The sequence below is a fragment of the Aspergillus costaricaensis genome (assembly GCF_003184835.1).
Source record: "Aspergillus costaricaensis CBS 115574 unplaced genomic scaffold BO79scaffold_8, whole genome shotgun sequence".
Lineage (NCBI taxonomy): Eukaryota > Fungi > Ascomycota > Eurotiomycetes > Eurotiales > Aspergillaceae > Aspergillus > Aspergillus costaricensis.
In genome coordinates, this window is record NW_020291808.1 from 376620 (window position 1) to 397785 (window position 21166).

At 51.8% G+C, this 21166-nt stretch overlaps 10 protein-coding genes across 10 annotated transcripts; 3 read left to right on the forward strand and 7 right to left on the reverse strand.

Annotated features, from left to right (window-relative positions):
* Window positions 1-406: 406 nt before the first annotated feature.
* btgE (putative cell wall glucanase (Scw11)) lies at window positions 407-2970 on the reverse strand. The gene is made up of 2 exons (XM_025688426.1): window positions 2534-2970; window positions 407-2453 (listed from the first exon to the last, which is right to left on the reverse strand). The coding sequence occupies exons 1-2, from the start codon at window positions 2712-2714 to the stop codon at window positions 742-744; spliced, it is 1893 nt and encodes a 630-aa protein (XP_025541992.1). The 5' UTR covers window positions 2715-2970; the 3' UTR covers window positions 407-741.
* BO79DRAFT_79279 (uncharacterized protein) lies at window positions 2466-3320 on the forward strand. Its single transcript, XM_025689754.1, has one exon. It carries the CDS (start codon window positions 2773-2775, stop codon window positions 3247-3249), a length of 477 nt encoding a protein of 158 aa, XP_025541993.1. The 5' UTR covers window positions 2466-2772; the 3' UTR covers window positions 3250-3320.
* Window positions 3321-6239: 2919 nt separating this feature from the next.
* BO79DRAFT_286067 (uncharacterized protein) lies at window positions 6240-6767 on the forward strand. Its single transcript, XM_025688427.1, has 3 exons — window positions 6240-6328; window positions 6436-6560; window positions 6639-6767. The coding sequence occupies exons 1-3, from the start codon at window positions 6245-6247 to the stop codon at window positions 6673-6675; spliced, it is 246 nt and encodes an 81-aa protein (XP_025541994.1). The 5' UTR covers window positions 6240-6244; the 3' UTR covers window positions 6676-6767.
* Window positions 6768-7078: 311 nt separating this feature from the next.
* Window positions 7079-7963, reverse strand: BO79DRAFT_280418 (oxidoreductase, short chain dehydrogenase/reductase family; the record flags this gene model as incomplete). The annotated part of the gene is made up of 1 exon (XM_025688060.1): window positions 7079-7963. One exon carries the CDS (start codon window positions 7961-7963, stop codon window positions 7079-7081), a length of 885 nt encoding a protein of 294 aa, XP_025541995.1.
* Window positions 7964-8901: 938 nt separating this feature from the next.
* Window positions 8902-11072, reverse strand: coaT (acetyl-CoA hydrolase ACH1). The gene is made up of 4 exons (XM_025680795.1): window positions 10708-11072; window positions 10400-10640; window positions 9373-10338; window positions 8902-9325 (listed from the first exon to the last, which is right to left on the reverse strand). Exons 1-4 carry the CDS (start codon window positions 10848-10850, stop codon window positions 9098-9100), a joined length of 1578 nt encoding a protein of 525 aa, XP_025541996.1. The 5' UTR covers window positions 10851-11072; the 3' UTR covers window positions 8902-9097.
* Window positions 10702-11359, reverse strand: BO79DRAFT_79383 (uncharacterized protein). Its single transcript, XM_025689756.1, has one exon. It carries the CDS (start codon window positions 11227-11229, stop codon window positions 10888-10890), a length of 342 nt encoding a protein of 113 aa, XP_025541997.1. The 5' UTR covers window positions 11230-11359; the 3' UTR covers window positions 10702-10887.
* BO79DRAFT_208037 (uncharacterized protein) lies at window positions 11343-11985 on the forward strand. Its single transcript, XM_025682302.1, has one exon. It carries the CDS (start codon window positions 11608-11610, stop codon window positions 11887-11889), a length of 282 nt encoding a protein of 93 aa, XP_025541998.1. The 5' UTR covers window positions 11343-11607; the 3' UTR covers window positions 11890-11985.
* On the reverse strand, window positions 11931-12323 carry BO79DRAFT_79342 (uncharacterized protein). The gene has a single exon (XM_025689755.1). It carries the CDS (start codon window positions 12239-12241, stop codon window positions 11972-11974), a length of 270 nt encoding a protein of 89 aa, XP_025541999.1. The 5' UTR covers window positions 12242-12323; the 3' UTR covers window positions 11931-11971.
* On the reverse strand, window positions 12174-18020 carry BO79DRAFT_191053 (transcriptional regulator SIN3). The gene is made up of 8 exons (XM_025680796.1): window positions 17589-18020; window positions 17444-17511; window positions 16698-17353; window positions 16528-16628; window positions 15779-16478; window positions 14373-15713; window positions 13080-14318; window positions 12174-13024 (listed from the first exon to the last, which is right to left on the reverse strand). The coding sequence occupies exons 1-8, from the start codon at window positions 17687-17689 to the stop codon at window positions 12407-12409; spliced, it is 4824 nt and encodes a 1607-aa protein (XP_025542000.1). The 5' UTR covers window positions 17690-18020; the 3' UTR covers window positions 12174-12406.
* Window positions 18021-19000: 980 nt separating this feature from the next.
* On the reverse strand, window positions 19001-21025 carry BO79DRAFT_280431 (protein phosphatase 2A regulatory subunit CDC55; the record flags this gene model as incomplete). Its single annotated transcript, XM_025688061.1, has 6 exons — window positions 19001-19127; window positions 19187-19752; window positions 19828-20473; window positions 20533-20630; window positions 20736-20776; window positions 20982-21025. The coding sequence occupies 6 exons, from the start codon at window positions 21023-21025 to the stop codon at window positions 19104-19106; spliced, it is 1419 nt and encodes a 472-aa protein (XP_025542001.1). The 3' UTR covers window positions 19001-19103.
* Between the last annotated feature and the right edge of the window lie 141 nt (window positions 21026-21166).

Here is a 21166-nt window from a genome sequence, read left to right on the forward strand (position 1 = left end):
GATTTTTCTCAAAGGCTTGAGTGTTGTGTGGTAGGCTGTTCAGAATGTGCACTGGGAATATCTAGGTAGTAGGTAGGTAGCTGGTGAGTATGAAATCCTCAAGGAGTATCATATTTGTGCTATAACCTATACCCCATGAAGGATTTGGTGAGAAAGAAGAAGAGGAGGAGGAGGAGGAGGAGGAGGAGGAGGATGTTGTGGAAGACAATTATAAACAATCTTAAACTAAGAAGATAGAATAAAAAGTATATACGCCCCTCGGTTCATGGTAGAGGACGAGAGTCAATACTTCATTCTGTAAGTTTGTGGGATTTGGGGTTACTTTATTTACGAGGGAGGAGTACTAGGTTTCGAAGGGTGAGTATTGAGAGTGGCTAATTTAAAGATTGATTATACTCAAGACCTGGTCATTGTGAGTCCGTTGCGTCCCATGAATATACTGTCTACAATTATACAAGTATCTTCGTAAGCCGTTAAATTAGCCTATACAACAAAGAAAAGCAGACGCAAACCCGGTCACTAGACACATAGATAAGAGTATATGAAGAAATGAAACAGACACCAAAGGTTATATCTACTATATGAAACTTTCAACTGTACGGAGAAGGGAAAGATAAGCCAAGTCCTGTCGTGTTGAATGTACCCGGGACGACAGATACAGGATTATAAACAACTCCAAGCAGATCGGAAGCAAAAGAAAAAATTGTTCAGGAAACTATAGACAAATCAAGCGGGACTCGCTTAGAACTGGTCAATGCAACCCCAGTACTGCTCAACGTCGTACTCGCCGGGGTCCTTCCACAGGTCGTTGGCGTAGGAGAAGAAGACGGACAGCTCTCCAACGGACTCGCGGATGCCCTTGATGGCGGTGGCCTGCTCGGTGGTACCGGGGACGGCAGCACCGTTGGCGTTACCCTGGCTCGGCCAGCCAGTCTCGAGGTTGATGACATCCATGTCGGTACAGATCTTCTTCAGGAGGGCGACCTCGGTGGAGGCGAAGGTACCGGCCTCGGCGGCGGTGGTCTCGGCGTTGAAGAAGGGGTGGATGTTGGCACCAAGGACGTCAACGACAGAGCACAGGGTGCTGCTGCCGTACTCCTGCCAGATGTCGACAGGCTCAGTGGTGGTGATCTGGCCAGTGTAGCCGGCAGCCTCGAAGCTGGACTTGCAGGAGGAGATGAAGGTGGCGAGCTCGCTGGCGGTGGTGTAACCGTCGGAGATGGCCTCGTTACCGACAACGATGAGGGTAACCATGGACCACTGACCCCACTCGGTGATGGCAGTGACCTGGTCCTGAGCACCCGAGGTGCCGGTGCTGGAGATGTAGACACCGAGGATCAGCTTGAGGCCGTACTTGCTGGCAGCGGAACCAACGTATTCGAGGGTGCTGCAGTCGGTGGAGTAGAGACGGATGTGGGTGAAACCCTTGTTGGCGATGGTCTCAATGTCCGACTCGACGGTGGCCTTGGACTTGCAACCACCAGAGTTGCTGTAGGGAGTGTAGGTCATTCCCATGCTGTTGCCGCTGGCGCTGACGCCAGAGCTGGCGGCGGCGCTGGAGCTGGCGACAGTGCTGGACTGGACGGAGGAAGTGACAGCGGCAGCGGTGGTGGTGGCAGGAGCCGGGGTGGTCACCACAACAGCGCTAGTGGTAGCGGCAGCAGGGGTGCTGGTGGGCTCGTTGGCGTTGGCGAAGGGGCAAGTGTAGGTGTAGTCAGTAACGGTGGCGGTCACAGTGATAGCGCTGTGGGTGTAGGTGCCGGGGGTGACCGTGGAGACGGTGGGGTAGGTCACGACGGTGTTGGAGGGAACGTAGGTGGTGGTGGGAGCAATGGTGTAGGTACCAGCCTCGGGGCAGACGTAGGTGGTGGTCTGGATGATGCTGGTGACGGTGGAGCCAGAGGGGGAGACGGTGGCGTAGGGGCAGGTGACGGTGGTCGAGGTCTCGACGATGGTGGTGACACCACCGTAGGTCTGGGTACCGCTAGCCAGGGAGGTAGTGGTGCCGGCGACGACGGAGGTGGTGTCGGAGACGGTCACGGTAGCCGCGGGGATAGTGTAGACACCAGTGGTGGAGAAGGTGGTGGTCTCCGGGGTGGGGACAACAGCCTGGCTGGAGGTGGTAGCAGCAGCGACAGGGGTGGAGGAAGAGACCTGGCCGACATTGCCGCCAGCAGCACCGGTGGCAGCGACACCCTCGGGGGTGGAGGAAGTGCCAGAAGCAGCACCGGCAGCACCACCGGTGGCACCACCAGCAGCGGGGGTAGACTCGCTGGGAGAGGCGTTGCCAGCAGCACCGCCAGTAGCACCAGCACCCTCGGCAGTGGTAGCAGCCTCAGCAGGGGCAGTCGACTCGCCGGGGGTAGCGACAACGGTGACGGTGGTGTAGCTGGTGGAGTGGAGGGTGGTGACGACGTCGGAAGTCACAGTGGTAGGGACCGCAGCGGGCACGACTGTGATGGTCAGTATATTGTCCACATCGCAAGTCGCATCAACTGGAATGTTGGAATGCGGGGGATAAGGATTGACTCACGGGTAGGGGTTCCCCAGACGGTGATGACCTCGGTGGTGCAGCCGCAAGACTCCTCGGGCTCAGCCTGAACGGCACGACGCTGGTGGAAAGAGTCGTGACCGTGACGACGCATGTGAGCGCCGCCATCAGCCAGAGCGGTACCGGCGAGGGCAGCCGCAGTGGCAAGGAAAGCACCCTTCATATTGACGGTAAGGGTGAAATCAATGAGGGGGGATCGGGAACAAATTCAATCGCAATGAATGCCCGCTAAAAGAGTGAAGCGGTGGTCAAGTTTGCAGAGTGAGAAGAGAACGCGGGAGAGGGAGGGAGGGAGGGAGAAAAGGGCACGCCGGCCTCTTTTTGATATCTTTCTCTGGGAGGGAGAAAGAGACAAACGATCTGCAAAACAAACCCGAGAGGGAAAACAAAAAAAAGAGGGGAGGGAGAGAGGAAAAAAGAAGAAGAAGAAGAAGAAGGAAAGGGAAAAGAGGCAAGTCTGGCCCAGCAGGGAAAAAGCCCCCAAGCAAACAAAAGGGGGCGGGAGTGGATGGATGGTGGATGGTGGATGGATGGATGCCAGGCACCCACTGGCCGCTATTGGACTGGATGTCCGCACGGCTCGGATAGCCTGGTGGAGTCGAGTCAGTAGTATTAGTTTGCACGTCGTCCATTCCCTTCTTGGGGGTTTCAGAATATCTTTTGTCCCATTCCCTCGATGCGGTGACGGTGACCGTTAGCTGCAATCCTGACATTCAGGGTCTAGCTACTATTTTTTGGGTCGATGGGCCATCGATGAGTGGAAGAGGAGTCAAACGACGTGTCTACTATCTACTGAGTTGTTCGACACAGAAACTGACCCCGGACATGGATGATTTGGATTAAGATTTTCCGATGGTGGAAGGAAAACTCTATTGCCATACGGGGGACTCCTACGTAGGCACCCCTCTATCACATCTGTCTCCTGATGACAGGGAACAATCCATCGTTGAGACGTGTAGTTATTCCGTATTCCTGTATGTATAGCATAAGGAATTCAGATAGTGTACAACAATATTCAAAGTAGTCACCACCATCTAGCAAAGTGGCAACCACACAACATCCAAGTGAAATGAGATTCAGCAACAGAGGCTGCTTTGTGCAGCTGCAAGGAACACTGGAAAAGTCAGGGATCCACCCCGCCTGCAGGAGGTGTTGTGGCTTTGCCCGATCGGGTACAGTGGCTGCCTCCACTGTCTGACTTTGTGGGAGATCATTGGGTGATGGCGAGCACCTTAATTTCCGGGGACCCACCGCAACCCGGATTAGCGACCAAAGGGCAACACAGCCAGAAATGAGCAAAAAGTCGGGCGTAATAATGGATGGCCCAGAGACCGATCCATGGTTGGACTCAGCCTCTGCACGGTTAATAGGAGAGCGTTATTTCAGGTACGGGGTCTGAAAGGCTGGATGAAACAAGCAGAGAGGCAAAAGCAGTGCAGCCAGCAGTCAGAAGGCTGAAGGCTGAAGCAGAAAGAGGCGAATTCATAAGAATAGAAACAGCCCCGGGTAACTTTTCTGTCTGTCTGACAGCCACCGTTCGGCTACTATCCGGTTACTATCCGGTTACCATTCCATTGCCATTGCCATTGCTATTGCCCCTGGAAATTACTGTCGGCTTACTGAGATCTATCCATAGTAATAATATGATCAAAATATCCAACATTACTGTACTGAGTTTATCACCCGGCGCAAGGTTCACTCCCTCCGCATCATCTCCTAGTCAATAATTGTCAATAAATCCATGGATTCACTTAGCTAACTATCTATCTTATACTCGCTGATCCATCTGGAGTTACTTGACTTTCACTTTTCACCGTCCTAGCAACCCACGCCGATCAGATCAATTCATTTCATTCGAGTGTTCCTAGTAAGTGTTTCTCTGTGGAGATGTCTCTCACTGGCACTCCAGCAAATGCCGAGAACCGAAACGAGGCCTGGCCTTCTTGGCTTCACCTCGACACTCACAGCAATTCTCTGTCTTAAATTTCCCACACGAGTCAGGGTCTGTCAGTGGCGGCCAAAGTCAACCCAACCCCTCGTGCTCACGCCTCAAACCCCTGACCACTCTGTCCATCACTTCGACTTACCCCAGATCAGATCAGATCAGATCCAGGATCCCTCAACTACATACGTACTACATAAGTACGATACGAACAGCCAAAACTATTGACTATTGAAACAACTCATGAAAATAGAATAAAAAACACACCGAACTACTCATAAATACCCATTAACCCTACAAAATAGAAATTGATCATCGTCCGCCCGGTCTCGACCGGTCAGTGCAGAGTCTCCTCCACTGCGGACCGATTTGCCCCTGACCAGGCTTGGCTTGAGCCTATCTGAGAGAGAAAGAGAGAGAGAGCGAAGTCGTTGAGCGCGCTGGTTTCGGAAGGCTGAGCTGAAATTTAGAGAATGTGTGTTGTCTTGGATGAATTTGGGCTAATTTTCAATAGTCGCGTTGGGGTGTGAGACATGATGGTGTAGTAGCTGTTGACCCCTGAATTTGGGGGTGAGGACCCTGATACTATTACTACGAGGGTATATAGCTGGGGCGATGACTCGTATTATTGTACTGCTGACTGACGGGTTCTGGAAGATTCGGATATTGCCGATGCTCGCTTATGAGTAGAGGATGATGTGTTGAGTGAGTGGTTGTGTAGCTACGAGATACCCTAAGTAGAGGATGGAGGTGTGGTGGGTGTTGAGTTGGGCTGACCGATCCGAGGAATGTGTCAGTTTGACGCCCACCCACACACCTAGAATCCCACATTCTTGAGAGTCAAGTTGACATGACTGACAGGACATATATAATTCTTCAATAATGTCAATAGCATCCCCTACATGAGTCCTCCGTACCCTGTACTCAACTCATGGTTGAGAAACCACATGGCTGAAGCCGACCGACCGGTCGCAAGTTACACAGTCCCATCCATCACCACAGAGCTTCCTCCTCAGAATAAAACCCAACCAACACAATACCTTTGAATAAGGGAACCCCAAGCCTTTATATATATATCCCTACATACAGTAGTACTTAATAACTTACCCGCCAACAACCAATCCTATTTCTTAACTGACGTAGTCCACAAAATCAACCATATCGTACCACCCACTACACTGCACTGCTGCGCCACATCTCACCACCCATCGGAGCACATCAGATCATGTTACTACCACTACCACTACTAAGTACACACCGGGATCATGCCACCCACCCCAACCACTACACAACCCAACCACAACCAAATTTGCATCCTTCGAGGAAAGAATCCTACAAATTGAGCATATCTAATTGGTCATCCATATCTATGGTATACCATCGCTCGGATCATCCGAGTCCCATGCACTGCACACGTGATGCCCTCTACCCCGGATACAACCACCCCGACGAGGAGGTGAAAGAGGTGAGGTGATTCGGATGGAGAGATGCCTGACTTAGTATTGAGGAGTATGGTGCGATGTAGTTTTTTGTTTCTTTGTTAGGGCGGTAATTGGGTTCCGATTGATGCCGTATACTATTACTGCCACTGCTGTAGGGCTTGGGATGTGGTGATGGGTATGGAAGTATATATAGTAGATGCAACCAGATGAAGCTTTCACTTGGATTCACCTCAAACAACATACAAGTCTTAATAAAGGGTCATCGAAACCATAAAACAATCACTACATTTATCACATAATATATCCACCATGAAATCAACACCTACTACATCCTCCGCCCGCCTCCAAAACGACTTTGGAGCTGATCTATGGGTGAAGAATCGTCCTAAGCATGTGCGTATACTATCTATCCCCATCCCCATATATCACTATATCTTTATATCCCTATATCCCTCTTACACATACACATACACATACCCATACTGATAATAATTGTATAGCACCCCACAGCAGGCCGCGGCCTCTTCGCCGGCCTCCAAGATACCAAAAACTACAATGTGGAATCAGGCTGGGCGAAGCGCAGTAATGCGGAAAGTCAGGGGTTTTTGGGGGGGTTGTTGAGTCGGTATGCATCGTACCTTTTAGGTTATTTGGTTGTTGATCTGTGAGTGTGGCTGCTAATGGATTGTTGTGTTGGGGGTAGGTTTATTGGGGGATCTTATAAGCCTCCTACTGAGTAGGGTACCTACTGAGTAGAGGGTATTGATGGATATGATGGGGTATAGGGTATGGGTTATGGTTATGATGGGTTGGTTTGTGTTTGGTGTTTGGGTTTGTTAGCGTTAGATTGATTATATTTATTTGAATTAAAGTGTTTTACGATATATTCAGTATACTACGCATGTGCACTACCAATACGCATGATGAAGTAGTTCATTGAACTCTTACAATAGACTAGATACATACTAATACTGCCTATTACTATACTACTATAAACATAAAACAAAGTCAAAAAGCAGCACATATCAATTAACCACTACCGTAATATCCCACCCCTACATATCAAAGCACAACTCCAGTACAGCCACCCCTACCTACCCCCCAAACCATCATAACTATACTATACTACAACTACATCCTCACCTACATCGCAGACTTAAGCAACGCCCCCCCATCACTCCCCACCCACACCCCACTCACAAACCCATCCTTCATACACCAAACATACGCCTCCGCGACATCCTCCGGCCTGCCCACCCTCCCCAACACCGTCCCCCTCCTAAACATCTCCTTAACCACCTCCCTCTCCTCCACCCCAATCGTATCAAATATCTCCGTCTCTACCGCCCCCGGCGCCACCACATTCGCCCGTATGGGCGCCAACTCCACCGCCAACCCCCTCACCAGTCCCCCCAGGGCACTCCCCGCCATCGCACCCAACGTCGTCCCCGGTACAGGCTTGGACGCCAACACCCCAGACGTAAACGTCATCGACGAGGTATGTTCATCCACCATGTACGACTTCGCATACTTGCCTAGCATGAGGGGCGCCAGGACGCGGAGCGTCTCGCTTTGCGTGTAGAGTTGTGGGGTTAGGTTGGTGGTGGTGGGGGAGATGGGGATGCGGGAGGGGCGGGTGCCGGAGGTGTAGATTATATGATTTATTAATACTCTCCCATTTTCCTCTTTGGAGGTGTTGGTTGTGGTTGTGGTGGGGAATATGGATGGGGATGTAGCGTAGTCGAGTAAGGAGATGATGGTAGTTTCTAGGGTCGATTGATCACTCAGATCATATGCCTTCCCGGTGATGCGAGAGGTGAAGGACGGGTCCGGGTAGAGGTGTTGGAGACGGGATATGGCCGACTGGACTTTTTCTTCCTTGGAGCTGGATAGGATGATGCTGGCGCCGTGTTCGAGGGCGGCGCGGGCGACGGCGAAGCCGATGCCCGAGGTGCCGCCGATGAGGAGGACGCGGGTGTTGGTGAGTTTGTTGATGGAGATGAAGTTCATCGTATTTGAGTTGGACATGGTGATGATTGTAGGGTTGTATGATACTAGAGTTCTTTTTCACTTGGTTAGTTGGTTGGTAGGAGTGCAGGATAGCAGGGGTTTGATCTTATATATAGTAAGTAGTGATGATAGAATAGTATAGTATATGTGTGGTATAAAATCATCCATGGTTCTGGTTATGTCCGCTAAGTCCGATATGGGGTTAAGCTTAGGGTCGGGCGGAGATAAGACTGTCGGAGATTATTGCTGCATTATTAATGTGTATGATGGTGTGCTAGCTATTCAGCTTGATGGGGGAGGGTGTATGGTCTGACAGGGCCACGTGGATGATACATGGGTATGCTGTCGTGGTGATGTGCTAGTAGTTACTTAGGGTAAAGCTTATTATCGACATATAGCCGTCTCTCAACACAGATACTACTTGATAACTAGTGCAGTGTAGAGGACTCACTACTTACTCTATACTAGTAATAGCCTTGAGTCAGATTGGACATCCAGACCGTCAAGTTATTCTCGGTCCTAAGGCAGCGTCCCCTCAGTACGAGGAAGGGAGTTGGAGGGGAGCATGGAAGTAGTAGGTATATTTCATGTTTGCAGTTGAAAATTTAGTGGCTGATAGATGGTTCTACATTGAAGCTGTAGCATTTCTTACTGGTCAGTTGATAGCCATTTGTAGCATGGTAATTAGTGACAAGCATAGTTACAGCCTTGAGTGGGATTATATGGATGGTGATATATGTCGATGCTGCCTGGAATATCTTTGATGATAATAGTCAGGTGAGGGTTAAGGCTACTGTTGATAGTTTTTAATTGCTCTGCATTTTAAGACATATCTGAATGACCTAAGTAAAGACTAACCCGTGTCCTACAAGATCAATATGATATAGGGCGTTGGCTATCTAAGATATAGTATATGACTGGCTATGCTCTCAGTGATGTTGACAGTATTCAAATGTACTCATTATACAGGTAAAAAGGATATCGAATTCTCAAGGTTTAGGCCACTTGCTTTGATCTCACTTATTATTCAGCTAAATCAGCTATCGAATAACTGTAAATATTTTGAAAACTGTACACTCTACTCCAAGCCAGCAGAAATAGATACCGTATAAGAAACACCTCTGTACATAACTCATATCTCTACTCTCCTGTCTACTCCCAGCTGTCAATCTTCATCGTGCCCTTCTCCTGCAAGTTCTGGTGCATCTTGAACGCCTGGAACAGCAGGTGAGGCTCATGGCCCATACCCTTCTTCAGACACTCAAACTCAGCCCGGTCCATGTAGTCCTGCAGGATGGGCTTGTAGTCGGGGTGAGAGCACTTGTCGATGATCACCCGGGCACGCTCCCGAGGAGCAAGACCACGCACGTCGGCCAGACCCTATGCTTGTTAGCAAAGAATTAAATTTGCTGGGGGGAGAATCCTACCTGCTCAGTCACAACCACGTCCAGATCGTGCTCGGTCTGGTCAACGTGGGTACACATGGGAACAATGCAGCTGACACCGGTGGGGTCGACCTTGCTGGGCCGGGTACTAGGAGTGTGCATGATACTGTACTTGGAGCTGCGCAGGAAGTCGGCCGATCCACCCAGTCCGTTAAGCATGCGAGAGCCCATGACACAGGTGCTGTTGGCGTGGGCATAGATATCAACCTCGACCGGAGTGTTCATACCGATGCAGCCCAGGCGACGGATGATCTCGGGCGAGTTGGACACCTGCTGCGGGCGCAGGAGCAGCTTACCGGCGTAGCGCTCCCAGTTGTCGTAGAAGCGCTTGAAGCCCTCCGGGGAGAAGCGGATGGAGGTGGCCGTGGCAAAGTCCAGGTTGCCACTGTCAAACAGGTCCAGGAAGGAATCCTGGAGCACCTCCGTCCACACCTTGAGGTTGGTGAAGTCGGCACCACCCTTGCTCAGACCGCCAATGACCGCGTTGGCAATGTTTCCAATGCCGGACTGGATGGGCAGCAGGTTCTCAGGCAGACGGCCGTGCTTGACCTCGTGCTTCAGGAACTCAATCAGGTTGGTGGCAATGGCCTGGGAACCCTCATCCTCGGGGGCGTTGGGCTGAGTCTGATCGGGGTAGTCAGACTCCACAATGGCCACGACCTTCTCAGGGTCGACCGGGATGTGAGGAGTACCGATACGGTCCTCAGGCTGCATGATCAGGTAGGGCTTGCGCATGGGCGGCTTGTCCGACATGACAATATCATGCAGACCCTCAAACGACGGGCTAGCCGTGTTGACTTCAATGATGATCTTATCGGCCATCTGGATCAGCTCCGGAGAGGCACCAACGGAAGCACCGGGGATGATGCCACCGTCCTCCGTGATGGCGGATGCCTCAATAACCGCGACATCCAAGCGGTTCTTGGGCTTGTTCATTGTGTACCAACCCTACCAACACCATTAGTCGCTATCCACCGAAGCATCCCAGAAGCATCCGATGAAAACTTACATAAACCAAATCCGACGGAAACATGCTCAGATGCTTGTCGAAAAAGTTGATCTGACCATTGTTGATACCCTTGGCAATCTCCTTACCGACCTGGTGAGGACTCCGACGGTCGATCATGTTCAATGAAGCCCAGCGGTTTTCTGTTTCCGCGCCGGAAGAGGCGCCGACGAACAGGGTGTACTTTAGCTTTCCCTCCAACTTGTTCTTCTCAACGTGGTCGGCCAGCGCCGTGGGAACTTTCCTGAAAACCGGGAACAATCTGGATTAGCCTCTGTGGCTGCCACGCGGGGACATCGGGCGCAACCTACTTGGGATAACCAACTCCCGTGAATCCGGACCAGCCGATATACGATCCATTGGGGAAGAGGTCGATGAGATCTTCAGCCTTGGCCAACCGGTTGAGATAGGAAGGCCGGCGAACACGGCTTCTTAAGAGGGCAGAAGCAGACATTGTGAGGGAGGGAGGGAGGGAGATGAGGAGAGAAGGACTAATTGTCCAGGAGAGATAGAGAGGGAGAGAGGGAGAGGCGAAGAGATGAGGAGTGGAGAGAGGAGAGAAAGAGGAATGAAAGGAAGATTAAGAGAGAGAGAGAGAAAAAGAACTGGGGAAAGAAAGTAGACGAAAGCAGACGAGGGTGACGGAGAGGTAGAAATACGGTACGGAACCCCCGCCACGTTCCACTACCCCGGTCTAGACGAAGGCGAGGAGCAGCGCGTCTTCGGGGATAAGGAGCGACTACTATATGGATCCCGGCATGGACTATGGGGGATCGCTGGGGATAGCCGGCTGCTGAGTGGCTGTCGATCGACCAGTGCTGCAGGAAGGGCATGCAGGAGGGTGTATATTACTCCGATGCTCAAGGTCGGAGCAGTCTAGACAGCCTGCATCCAGCTGGATGTATTTAAGGTCTTGCCAGCTGCTGGACCACCTCTCTCTGGGGCAGGGAGGGTCAATGGTGCTGGAACTGAGTCGCAGACTCTTCTACAGTGCAATGAATGGGTCTGACAGTGTCTTGTCTCAGTGAAAGGTGGGTTTCCTACTGATTTTTCCCTCTTGGTGTCTGCATCTTCAAGGGTTCTACTTTCCATTCATGCTGACGTCACGCCGGCAAACTCTCGGCCAAACATACTTAGTTCTGCCTCGTCCAGCGTTGCCTCCCTCACGTCACCTTGAACTCAACTGTTTTTTTATTCTCCCCGGGGAAATTATGAGTCTATTGACATGGGCGAATAATTTAATATCCATTATATACTCCTCTCTCAATTCCAATGCGATGAATGTGCTTCAATTGAAGAAAAAGCAGACAGCACCGAGATTCGTCCAGAAAACCGCCGACGGACTAGTCTCGGCCCGTATCGGTTATCTGCTGTTCGGCCACACGGAAGCTAAGCTGATCTTGATCTGTGCTACTCTGTTGCTGCTGTTTCTGCTGTCTCTCTGCTCGTCTGCTTCCAGCAAGCTTCCGCCTATTACTAACTACTACTGCTAAACCAACTAGTCTAGACTCATTTCATTCCGCTTCAATCCAATTCGATTCATTCAATATCGGTTGATCAACAACTCCCATAGTCCTAGTTACACATACACAGTGAAGAAGAATTTGAAATCGCAGCAAAAAAAGAAAAAAAGAAAAAAAAAAATAGGAGGAATAAGGAATAAAGAAAAAGAAAACATCCCAAAAGTTGACCCCGTCCCAGAATCACAATCCCCCCCGACCCCACGCCAGACAATTCTCCCCCTGCCGGTCGCAAGGCGCGCTCCAGTCCACCCCCAGACCGGTCGCTTCTCCTCGCTATCCCAACAGGCGGATTCGTTTTTCCAACAAGCAGAAATATTCCCATTCGTGCAACCGTAGAGACACTATGTACCGTTTATGTAGAGAGGAGGTCCCCTGTATTCGTCATACACATGCTGCAGTGTGGAGGCGCGCCGGCCCAAGCTATCCCCCGCAGAAGCTGACTTGGCCGCACGCTGCAGGCATGCGCTGTTCTATGCGAAAGCACTGTTCATTGCTCTTTCGACTCCACCGCAGACTGCTCCACATCAGCCATCTCCGTATCTTCCTTGTCATTCTTCGACTCGGTTTCGGTGCCTTCCGCCGGGACAGCTGCTGCAGCCTCTCCGTCAGAGCCCTTGATCCAGGACCGGAATCGCTGGTTCGATTCATCCACTTGATCCTTGCTGAGGCCATGCGCCCAGTGCGGGTTATTGACAAACTTCTCCGTAAACCGGTCCCGGCGTCGCTCCTTCACCGCCGCCTCCTCCTTGGCTACCTCCTCCGCCGCTTCCTCCGCCGGCGCCGTCGGCCGCCACCACCAGTCGTAGCTGCCGGGCTCGTACAGAATGTGATAACTGTTGGCACAGATGCGGATGATCAATCCGTCCTGGTGCACCAGCGGGCGGTAGTAGCGGTTGTACTCTTCCTCCTGTTCCAGCTTGGCCGGCAGGTTGCGCTTCAGGAAAGGCATGCGCATCTGAGAGAACGGCACCCCCTCGGTCGGATCCCGCATCGTGTACGCAGAGACGTAGTAGGACCAGCGCGCCTCTTGGCTCAGCTCCTCATTCTCCAACGTCGCATCCTCGGGCGTCAACAGCTGCAGCGTCGTCTTTTTGGTGGTAGGGTTCTAAGGCAACTCGTGTTAGATAGCAGTCTAAATAGCCCAAGATAGAAGCACTTACGTAGGTAATGCGATAGATGTCACCGTCCTTGACTAACCGTTCCACTTGCTTGCGGTACTGAATCTCCTGGTTGTGCGTGGTCTCCTCCTTGTCCCGCTCCTTAAAGAAGAGGTTCATAATATCCGAGCTGCGGTCTTTCGAGTCCCCGTTGAAGATCGCCCCGGCAAACTTGGATATCCCAGCAAACATCTTCTCCAGGTTGTACAATTGATATCCGCTCCGCAGGTAATAGCGACGAAGCGTCTCCTCCAGGTGAGAAGGCTCCATATCCCCTTTGATGACCTCTTCGCACATACGCACGATCTGCTGGTACAGGTTCGCCTTGGGGTCACAGTCGTAGAAGAACTCCGTAGGGTACTTGTCAATAAGGTTGAGCTCCTGCGCCGGTTTGCTCACTAGCGCACGACGGACATCATCATGAGCATCCTTTTCATGCAGCTTGATGCGCAGCAGCCGCGAGTAAAGGACCTCGAATGTGCGGAAGAAGCAGTAGATATTGAGGTTGGCGTACAAGTGGTGGGCCTTCTTCTCATACGTCTCGTTCAGGTTGTACTCCCGCTGTTGGTTGAAGTTACCCTGCCCGGGGTGCTCCATCCACTTCAGCTCAGCCACATCAAACGGCTCTGTCGGATCGGGAATCGGAGTCGACGGGACCAGAACAGCATCTGGCGTGCCATCGCGGCTGGCTGGCGTACTGCCTTCCTTGTCACCACGGCGTACCTTCTCGCTACGACGCTCAAGAACATCGCGGAGAAGGTCGATCTTCTTGCCATTGATGCCCTTCCGACTGCGCGGCGTTGAAGACTCCTCGGCAGCCAGACTCTCGTCGTCACCTTCATCTATCGGGGAGGCGCCACTCGAGAGTTCATTCATGTACACGTGGAAAGTGTCACGGTCCATGCCGAAGAATACGGGAACAAAGTCCTTGATGAAGGTCATCACCTTCTGTGGGTCGGCACCAAACCCAGCAGAGTTACGGTCGATGAAAGTAAGTAGCAGATGCGTGGCATCAATGATGACAGCCGGATCATCAAAGGTGAACTCGAACTGATGCTTGACGGTCTGATACCCACTCTTGCGCAGATTCCGGCTCTCCTCAAACTTGTTCTGGATTTCAGTATGGATATGCTTCGCCACGAACAGCTTCTTGTCAACTTGTTTGCTGGCAATCGCCTGGTGATCCAAACTACGCCAGTATGCCTTCTGCATCTGCTCGCGCCATATTTTATCCCATTCACGCTATTGCCAAGGTCAGTATCCACCAAGTAACAAATAATTTGCCTTATGTCTTACCTGACTCGCTTTCCACTCTTCACATTTCTGCTTAAGACGGAAAAGAACGATGGGCAGAACATGGGTTGGTCGCTCGAACATCTCCTTGATGATCTTCTCCCCACGTTGTCTGTCGTAGATCTTTTTGATCACCCGCTGGTAGATGGCCTCGCTCTGTCCGCCAAGGCCAGGCGGAAGCTTGAACGCGGCGCACTCGGCTTCCGACATAACGAGGAATTGCTGAACAATCGGCTCGATAAGCTGAATCGTCCGCGTGCACGCCTCAATATGGTGGTCATAGTCATGCCTGTCCTCTTCAATGCGATGCAGAGCATCTTCAAACTGGTTCTTACGGTGGGCAACGAATCCAGAGTCTTCCGACGCCCACGTGGGGTGAGAAGCCCATTCATCATTAAGCACACTGTAGCACAGCTGATCACGGCCACTGCAAGGCTTCTGGCGCTCACGCTTCGGTAAAAGACGATAGCTGGGCCCGAGGGACCGGCAATGAGACAGATTAACAAGTCCAGAGTCTTGTTTCGCTTTGACATCAATGATCTTGTCTTCTGGCTCGTCAACATGCATGAAGCGCTTGAACCAAGCCATCAGCTCCGGGTTGGAGCCAATGTAACTAGCCGCCCTTTTCACAAGCACATGCCTATCAATGAGGTCGGTGGAATACAGATTGCAGAGCTTCAGGAACTCGCTGAATGTCTGCTTATTGCCGATGTACTTCTTGACACGGTCAAAGAAAGCAAATTCTTCCTGAGTAGGGGTCAGGGAGAAGGTCGGCTGGATCGGTTCTGGCAGAGCGGGTACGAGGGTGGGAGAAACAGCAGGAACTTCTGCCTGGGAAGGCTTGGTATGATGAACTTTAGCCCTCTTGTTGGCATTACCAGCTTGAAGAGCTGGATTCCTAGCCTGCATATCTCCCATGCGCGCCGCATCCGCAGCCGAAGGGCCAGACATTGAGGAACCCATGGAAGATGGGGCGCCTGGCCCGTTCCGACGTTTCTTGCCATCCTTCGCAGAGTCCTTGACATTGAACTGGCCCAATGGGGGCATCTTGACGTCGCGGTTCGGTGTCTGAGAAGGAAGAGCATTGGCGTTGGGATAGCTCGGCTCGCCGCGAACATTGCTCATGGGAGCTGCTTCCTCGGCCTGACGAGCTGCGGCCTGCTGCTTTGCATGCGCTGCAGATTCAGGAAGAAATTGCTTGAAGTCTTCCAACAAATCGGGAGCCGTGTTGAAGAGCTGAGTAACTTGGGCATACACATCCCCGATTGGCTTGGATTCGCGCTGATAGGTCTGTAGTATTTCAAGGAACTGCTTGTAGATCTCAGGGGCACTTGCAAAGCGGTTCTATTAAGAAGTTTAATGTCAGCTGACCTAGCAACTAGATAACGGATAGCTTGTTTAGTACTCACCTTTATCTTGTTGACATAACTAATGGCATGGTTGAACTCCACCGGTCCACGCTTGGTCAAATCCTGTGAGCCTTGCAGCATGCCGGTGCCGACGCCCGCCAAATTGTTCATAGGCTGGGTCAGACTAGGACCCTGTTGAGACGCTGCTGACACCTGCAACAAGGATGGACGCGTGAGACCCGCAGAAGCAGCAGAGGCAGCACCTTGAAGCTGGGAAACTCCTCGCTGATCCTGCTGGTGAGCCATAGCGGCGGCTCCAGCTGCTGCTTGTTGCTCTTGCTGGGTTGGGTATTCAAAGTGATGCTCTTGAGCTTGACCCTGGCCACCTTGCTGTCCAAACATGCCAGGCCCCATCATGCGGGATCCAGGAGAGTATGATCCTGGAAGATTGCCTTGCTGCTGCTGAGGCTGGGGCTGTTGCCACCCAGGTCGAGACTGGTCATAGTATTCAGCGCGTCCGTGAGGACCCATGCCACCAGATGGACCAAGCTCGCCAGAAGAATCCAGAGAGTGTCTAGCACGGGGCATACTCAAGGTATTGGTACCTGAGGGCGTGGTCACTCGAATCGCGTCTGGGTTGTCCTCTGTGCCACACTCGATCCGATATCCAGGAGGCAAGAACGTGTTGAACCCTTGGATGAGAGCGGGGTGTCCATTGAAAAGAGTGGAAACCCGTTGGATGACTCCGGGTGTATCGATCCTGCTGTCAAGTTAGTCAGGCACGATTCCCGCGGCGGTATAACGCTCACGCTTGGCTCTTGAAGTCTTTCATGATATCTAAGAATCGGTTGTACACATCAGGTTGGTCGACAAAGCGAACCTTCACCTGATCTAGATAACTAAGTGCATCCTGTGACGGAATCGTAAGCCACGGCTTCGTGATGTGGAGCACTGATCCACGCGGCGTGCTGTAACTCACGTTCAGGATTGGCTGCTGGCCCTGGGCAAGTGCCGCCACATTGCCCGGAATCTGAGGGCCAGAGCCATTAAATCCCATCATGGGTTGGCCGGGCGGTCCACCTGGATGTTGCATGTATGACCTGGGTGTACCCTCACCATGCTGCATCTGTGGGCCGTAGATGCCACCAGGCCCTCCCGGCGTAGGCATAGAACCTTGCGGGCCATTTGACGGGTTAGACCCAAGATTTGACAGCAGACCATTGGGGCCGTGAATGGAATTTGGCACTTTCGAGGCCACCGGCTGATGGATAGGGATGGACCCTGTGTGGCTCTGGACCGGGTGGTGCTGCTGTTCACGTTGTCGCTCCAGCTGCTGTCTCTCAATCTGTTCGCGTTCGCGCTGCTCGCGCTCTCTGTGGGCCATCTCCTCCTGGCGCTGTCTCTCAATCAGCTCGCGTTCTCTAGAGTCTCGCTCGCGTTCCCGGTTGATGGACTGGGGCGAGGGATGTTGCATGGCTTGCCCGATACCCGGGAGCGAGTGACCAGCATTATGACCAGGAGCCGCAGGGTGTTGGCCGTAGGCGGGAGGCTGATGCGGACCAGCATGGCCCTGGCTCAGCTCCGCCAGGCCGGGAAGAGAGTGTCCGCCAGGTTGATTCGCAGGGTGGTAAGGACCTAACAGCAGCGCAGGGATCAGCCAAACGTCCGAAAACGCTATGTAAACCATATCGCGAGACAAATCAGGAGGGAGGTAAAAATCCTAACCAGCTGGAGGGGGGAGAACCGGTCCCGTGGGCTGCGAAGATGGGCCTTGCTGAGGCGGTGGGTTTTGGCTAGATCGCGAAAAGACACCAGTCAGTCATCGCGGTTGACAAAGACGCAACAGTGGCTGGAGAAGGCAGTGACATACCTGAAGGAGCCTAGAGGACGAGGTCCTTGGTTCATCTGATCCATCCCCGGGTGCGCTGGCGGGCCACCGGGGTGCCAGTTATCATTGCCAGAAGAGTTCATCGTCAGTGGCACATGAATAGAATGTTGACAGTACTGATACCTGCTCAGAGCACTAGGCAACTGCAGGGCAAAGGTGAAAGAAGGTAGTGAGCCTGCGGATGAGGGTCTCGCACGGTGGTTCCTCTACACACGGCTTGGGGTATCTCTTCCTCGAGCTGGATTTCACAGCGACATCACTGTGCTAGAGATTCTGCCAATAGCAGACGGGCAAGAAGACGCAGGAAGCCACGAAAAGACGATCAGCAGGAGCGATGAATAGTATCTGGGATAGAGGGAAGAATAAGAAAGCGAAACAAGAGGTGAAGAGCCAGCGAGCAGCAAATCCAGTAGGTGATGATGGTTTGCGCGCAACCGATCACGGATGGTCTCCCGACAGAAGGCGGAGAGGCCTTTGATGGCACTAACCCCTTTCCAGTCAATAGTGCCGCCCCTCGGGTCCATGATTTTCCGGTCGCGACAGTCACTGCAAGCTGATTGGCCCAACAGTGATGCATCCCCGTGGGTGTGGCCCCGACGTCATTGACTGACGGTCTCTTGTCTCTCTAAACTCTCGGTAACACAAAATTGGAGACGGTCCGAGTTGAACCTTAGTAGCTGCTGAGTGGCAGTGAGCTGTAGGTTTTTACTCCGCATCAGGTATGTTCGACTGCAAATAGGTCCGATATAAAGCATAATCTTTATGCAAGACATGTCTGTGTAACAAGTTGTGTGGAAAATTTTGGTTGTCTCCAGATTTTCGCCTACGCAGTACTTGGCATCACTCACTCACTATACTATATGTACCATCAACATGAATTAAAGAACTACTGCTGCTGCTGCTAAGAACGAACTCTCAAACTTCCCATAGATTCAGTATCTACTCAGGGGCACTAAGGTAGTAGTATCACCATCGAGTCCGGGCCATTTGGAGTCTTGCTCCATTGGCACCGGATGTGGATTCATCACGCCATAAGCAGTCAAATCGCCCGACGCCTCCCCAATAGGTAACAGAGACCATGGCCTCGTCACAACAGCATATTAGTTCAACAGGCGTCGGGCAGCCAAATGGACTAAGATATCCTCTGCAGGCTCCACGTTGTCTTTCTCTATATCAAGTTCCCACTAAACGCCTCCCCAAAAGACCACAGAACATCACAATGTTCCTCGAAACAGACAGGATAGAACGGACACCTCGTCCAAGGATGGAGAGAAGAAGAAAAATGGGCTAAAAGAGGAACGGGGGAACGACGAAGCACTTCACAATCAACTCCAACAGAAACAGCACAAGAAATGGATGCTTAACCGGAACTGGCAACTTAATTTTGGATTTGCGACTGCTGCTGCTAGGAAACCTTAATTGTCTTATACCTGTCTTATCTTTGAATCACATAATGACATGTTTGTCCATTAAAAATTATGGCCACTTGTCACATACTTACAACGCAGAGAAGACAAACAGCTGTACACGCATTAGGGTCAGTACATGTCCGATATGATCAAAAGGCGGGGTAAACGTACGTTATTTGTAGCAGCAATGGCAATACTATCCTCATAAGGATGCCAGCTCATGTGCAGGATCTTCTTGTTAAAGTCGATTTGATCCGCATCGGTCTCCTTCTTCATGCGCCCGCCGACGCCAACAGGGCTGCCTGCTCTGGACCCATTCTTCTTTCCATTCGCACCCTTGTTCATCGGCGTGGGGACGCCAACCTTCTTCGCCTTGAAAGCAGACTTATCCGCCTGCAGTACGATCTCCGTCTCCTTGCTAGGGTCGGTGGGGTAGATCATGAAGTTGTTGTTGTAACTTCCAGTCATCACGTTCTCCGCATCGCCCGAGAAAACAACCTCGAACTTGTCGAAAATGCTGTCATTCTCGTATGTGTCACACAACCGCGGTCGCAAGTGCTCGTGGATGGGGATCGTCTTGACGGGTTGCTTTTCCATGTTGACATCCCAGATCTTGACGGTCAAGTAATCCCTGGACACAATGTAGCGACCGTCATGTGAAAACCGGACGTCGGAAATGGATGATATGATCTCTGAAAAGAAGGAACGGGAGGAGGCATCCTCTTCTTGCTCGAAGACTATACGAAGGAAGCCATGTCAGAGGAGGGTTTTTTTGCAGACAAAGGGGATAATCGCAGAACAACAACACGTACGCTTGGAATGTTCATCGCACAATGCTCGCTGCCGCATGTCGGCCAGCTTGATTGTGCCCTTGGAACTGGCATACATGAACCAGTTGCAACTTTGCGGGTGGAACTCTGCAGCCGTGATAACTTCCGTGAGCTCCTCCATGTTCGCAGGTTTGATATCCACAATGTTAAAGCTCTGATCCTGAATATTAAGGTTCCAGAGGTTGATCCGAAGATCGTCGCTGCTGATAAACGTCTCGCCATCACTGTTGACGGAGATGCTGTTAATGTGGTATGCGTGTGCGTTAGCGTACGTCCGCCGAGGTACAGCCGCTACAACCGTGTCATGGTGTGTCATGCGGGGCAGCTTCAGCATCGAGGGATCCTTGAACGATACACGGGGCGCACGGGGAGCCCCTCCACCACCGACACCCGCAGGAGTCAGTTCACTCGAGAGGTTGTTCTCTGCAACAACCTTCAATGACTTGTCAAAGACTTTCCAAAGCTTTATTGTCTTATCGTTGGTCGAGAGGAGGAAGTGGGAGGCATTTTGCCGTCTGCACCACTTGATTTTGTTGATCTTCTCTTCGATCTCCAAAGATTTTAGGTAGTCAAACTCCGGCTCGTGCGATTGGAATTCGGTGTGAAATTTATATTCGCAGGTTTTTTTCTGACAGACTGTTAGAAACGTCTGTCCTGAGGACATAGAGAAGGCGAGGGCATTGCTACCGTTTCGTTTCTCTCGAATAACACCACTCGTCCTCCCTTGTCACCCGTAGCTAGGTAGTTTCCGGTGTGGTCAAACTCGACGGTTGAGATGATATCCGCTGGCGAGCGAGCGAGCGAGCAATGTTAGCCGGCTCTGAAGGGATATGGTGCGGGGTTGTAGAGCGGGAGCTCAATATTCAGGAATATGAGGTGTTTAGACATACCTTCCGTAATATCTTCCACATCTCCCTTGTCACCAAAACATCTAGAGAATGATCAGCAAGAATCGGATACTGCGGGCAAGTCATTTCCTCGAGAACGGGCGGACATCGCAGTCCCCCACAATATCCCGACACCCACTCGATCCTCACCCGAATGTAGAAGAAAACACGACAAAGATCGAAAGTCGGCGCATCCACCGGAAACAACTAGCACCACTGCAGCACAGACATGCAAGGGATTCTACTCACTGGGTGAACTTCCAGGTAGGGGTACCTGGTTCCCGGTCTACCATTTTCTTTTGCAATTACCCTTTGTCGGGGTTGTCTATCAGCGACCAAGAAAGGAAGGGTCTAGGGGCCACAAATCGAGAATCTCGTTTGCGACGGCTAAGGCGGGGTCTGCAGATAGCGATTTCGTGCTGCGATAGATTCGA

Bases quoted from the DNA above. Each gene is read 5' to 3' on its own strand.
- btgE (XM_025688426.1), bottom strand. From the start codon at position 2,714: ATGAAGGGTGCTTTCCTTGCCACTGCGGCTGCCCTCGCCGGTACCGCT. The intron at 2,454-2,533 runs GTGAGTCAATCC...TGACCATCACAG, and splicing joins CGTCTGGGGAACCCCTACCC to TCGTGCCCGCTGCGGTCCCT.
- BO79DRAFT_79279 (XM_025689754.1), top strand. From the start codon at position 2,773: ATGCCCGCTAAAAGAGTGAAGCGGTGGTCAAGTTTGCAGAGTGAGAAG.
- BO79DRAFT_286067 (XM_025688427.1), top strand. From the start codon at position 6,245: ATGAAATCAACACCTACTACATCCTCCGCCCGCCTCCAAAACGACTTT. The intron at 6,329-6,435 runs GTGCGTATACTA...ATAATTGTATAG, and splicing joins TGAAGAATCGTCCTAAGCAT to CACCCCACAGCAGGCCGCGG. The intron at 6,561-6,638 runs GTATGCATCGTA...TGTTGGGGGTAG, and splicing joins TTGGGGGGGTTGTTGAGTCG to GTTTATTGGGGGATCTTATA.
- coaT (XM_025680795.1), bottom strand. From the start codon at position 10,850: ATGTCTGCTTCTGCCCTCTTAAGAAGCCGTGTTCGCCGGCCTTCCTAT. The intron at 10,339-10,399 runs GTAAGTTTTCAT...TGGTGTTGGTAG, and splicing joins TTCCGTCGGATTTGGTTTAT to GGTTGGTACACAATGAACAA. The intron at 9,326-9,372 runs GTAGGATTCTCC...TAACAAGCATAG, and splicing joins ACGTGGTTGTGACTGAGCAG to GGTCTGGCCGACGTGCGTGG.
- BO79DRAFT_79383 (XM_025689756.1), bottom strand. From the start codon at position 11,229: ATGCCCTTCCTGCAGCACTGGTCGATCGACAGCCACTCAGCAGCCGGC.
- BO79DRAFT_208037 (XM_025682302.1), top strand. From the start codon at position 11,608: ATGAGTCTATTGACATGGGCGAATAATTTAATATCCATTATATACTCC.
- BO79DRAFT_79342 (XM_025689755.1), bottom strand. From the start codon at position 12,241: ATGGGAATATTTCTGCTTGTTGGAAAAACGAATCCGCCTGTTGGGATA.
- BO79DRAFT_191053 (XM_025680796.1), bottom strand. From the start codon at position 17,689: ATGAACTCTTCTGGCAATGATAACTGGCACCCCGGTGGCCCGCCAGCG. The intron at 17,354-17,443 runs GTTAGGATTTTT...CGCTGCTGTTAG, and splicing joins GGTTCTCCCCCCTCCAGCTG to GTCCTTACCACCCTGCGAAT. The intron at 15,714-15,778 runs GTGAGTACTAAA...ACTTCTTAATAG, and splicing joins GTTATGTCAACAAGATAAAG to AACCGCTTTGCAAGTGCCCC.